Source organism: Staurois parvus, unplaced genomic scaffold, assembly GCF_062004578.1.
Source record: "Staurois parvus isolate SC_StPar_1 unplaced genomic scaffold, SC_StPar_1.0 ptg000267l, whole genome shotgun sequence".
Classification (NCBI taxonomy): domain Eukaryota; kingdom Metazoa; phylum Chordata; class Amphibia; order Anura; family Ranidae; genus Staurois; species Staurois parvus.
Window position 1 is genome coordinate 116,437 of NW_028318063.1, and position 2,763 is coordinate 119,199.

General features: G+C 36.3%; 1 protein-coding gene across 1 annotated transcript; it reads left to right on the forward strand.

The window, feature by feature from the left end:
* The first annotated feature begins 476 nt into the window (after positions 1 to 476).
* Positions 477 to 1,508, forward strand: LOC149459220 (olfactory receptor 5V1-like). Its single transcript, XM_089681424.1, has one exon. The coding sequence runs from the start codon at positions 477 to 479 to the stop codon at positions 1,506 to 1,508; it is 1,032 nt and encodes a 343-aa protein (XP_089537550.1).
* The last annotated feature ends 1,255 nt before the right edge of the window (positions 1,509 to 2,763 follow it).

The window sequence follows — 2,763 nt, forward strand, 5'->3', positions numbered from 1 at the left end:
TGGATGTAGTAGCAATTCTCAATGAATTTTCAAGGCACTCATCAGATATTTTTTTTCTAATTTAGCCCTTTGTGTGCTTCATCCTTGAACATAGTTTCTCACAAATATAGGTGCTGCCAAAAACTGTCCAATAAAGAGACACTGTCACTGTTTTTCTTTGGTCGCATGTATTCACAAAGTGTAAAAACATTTTTACAAAAAATTCCCCTAAAAAATAAACATTTTCAAGTAAGATTATTTTGTGTTTGGCCGCATTCATAGCTTTCGTGGGCTGCAGGTTGGACACCCCTAAAGTATACTGTAAAATTCACATGTACTCTGAGGTTTGAAAACAATATTTGTATTTTGCAATACAGTGCTGTAATTGTGATTTTCTTTTATGATTGTGGTTTATTTTATGTATATACAGTCAGTCAATCAAGTTCTTACTGTTCTTCAATTGTAAGTTGTATATAATTTATCACCATAACAAAAAAATGTCAGCTTATGTTCTATCGAACTCAAATCACACATTTGTTGAAACATTCATCCTTCTTGGACTCTCTAACATCTTCAGTTTACAGATTGTCTTCTTTTTTCTGCTTCTGATGGCATATATAGTGACATTATCAGGAAATTTTCTGCTCATCATCATGGTGAAGACTGACCCTCGACTTCAAACTCCTATGTACTTTTTCCTGTCTAATCTTGCTATCACTGACATTTGTTTTTCTTCAACGGTGGTGCCTAAAATGTTGGTAAACACCATATCTCAGGACAAAAGCATTTCCTATTTGGGATGTGTAACACAATTGTACTTCCATTTGGCACTAGGAGCTACTGAATGCTTAATACTGGCTACTATGGCTTTTGATAGGTATAATGCCATCTGTAAACCATTACAATATACCATGATCATGAACCAGAGGTTGTGTCTTCACCTGGCTGCTGGATGTTGGGCTTTGAGCTTTTTTATTTCTTTTATTCTTACACTGGCTACATTTCACTTACCCTACTGTAAATCCAACCAGATCAACCATTTTTTCTGTGAGATGCCCCCTATGCTTCATCTGTCTTGCGCAGACATTTGGCTCAGTGAGGTTACAGAGTATGCTTTAGTTGTCTTAGTTGCTGTGGGTTCTTTTATCCTCATCCTTATATCTTATTTTTTTATCACATTGAACATTTTAAATTTAAGTTCCATTAAACAGAGGCAAAAAGCTTTCTCCACTTGTGCCTCCCACCTTGCAGTAGTCTTCCTTTTCTATGGAACAGTATTATTCATGCATTTACGCCCTCCTTCCAGTTATTCCCCAGAACATGATAGAATATTGTCCATTCTCTATTCAGTGGTAACACCAGTGCTGAACCCCATCATCTACAGTGTACGAAATAAGGACATCAAAGCAGCCGTGAAAAAACAGTGGCAGCTGTGGTGCATCACAATTCTGGTCTCCTCACCACCACCAAAACGTTTCAGGAGAATAAATCAAAGAAATAGGTTATTTTTAAGCAGGAAGATAAACTAAACAGGGTTTAAAAATAATCTCATCTTAAATTTTAAGAAAGCTTGAGTAGGGTTTACACTTGCATGCTGTAGACCATTTAGTACCTGTCCATCTGTGCCTTCTATGTCCACCTCACTTTGGTTACTTTTGTACATCATATGTAGGACAGCACTGATGGTGAGAATATTGTTTCTTGCTTATCCTCTGAAGAAATTTCAAATGCTATAAAGCAATGGATTTATTTATGCTTAATGAAAATACTGTATTGAGGATATTAAAAACTTAAAAAGATTGTGTTTACAGAAGAGCTTTACTTAAAAGTGTTACTAAACCCACATACTTGTTATACTCGCTGTGGAACCGAAAAAGTTAATCCTTTGCATTGTGTAAAAAGGATGTGTGATCCTGTCTTCTCTGATACTCCCCTTTTTCCACAGTCCTCAATCCATCTCCTGATAGAATAGAGCCTTGGGGGCAAGCTGCACATGCTCAGTTCAGTGTGTATTGCTATAATGTCTTTTTTTTCTTGGGAGAGTGCATGTGATCAGCACAGCCAATCAGCACTGTCCAGACTGAGGGTCAGGGGTTATGCAGCCTTATAAAGGAAGAATGAAAACTCCTCCTACAAGCTTTAACCGTGCTCTGCTGGACACTGATAGCAATCACAAGACTGCTCTAACTGCTGATGAGAAAAGGTATTTAGCAGTTTATATTTACTAAAATAATTGCATTCCCATGTTTTGTGTACTGTGGGAGACCAGATATAGTGAATGCAGGGTCCTTGGATTAGTAACACTTTAACCACTTCAAGTCCGGACACTTTCACCCCCTTCCTGTCCAGGCCAATTTTCAGCTTTCAGAGCTGTCACACTTTGAATGACAATTGCGCGGTCATGCAGCACCGTACCCATATAAATGTAGCATTTTTTTAAGACATATAAAACTTTATTTTGGTGGTATTTATTCACCACTGGAATTTTTTTTTGCTATATAAATGAAAAAGTTCAAAAAAAAAAAAAAGTGTTTTCTTATACAATTTTGCAAATAAATAATCTTTCTTCATAAATATTGGCCAAAATGTATTCAGTTATCTTTTTAGTAAAAAAAAAAATAAAATAACCCAAATTAGTTTATAACCAAAATTTTTCCTTTTTTTTATATTATTTGTAGAGATGAGCGAATCGAACCAGGCGAAGTGGAATTCGTTTCGAATTTCAGGAAAAATTCGATTCGCGGCGAATCCGAATATTAGCATACTTCGGGTGCGCGAATCGGA

Coding starts and splice junctions, on each gene's coding strand:
- LOC149459220 (XM_089681424.1), top strand. CDS start 477: ATGTCAGCTTATGTTCTATCGAACTCAAATCACACATTTGTTGAAACA.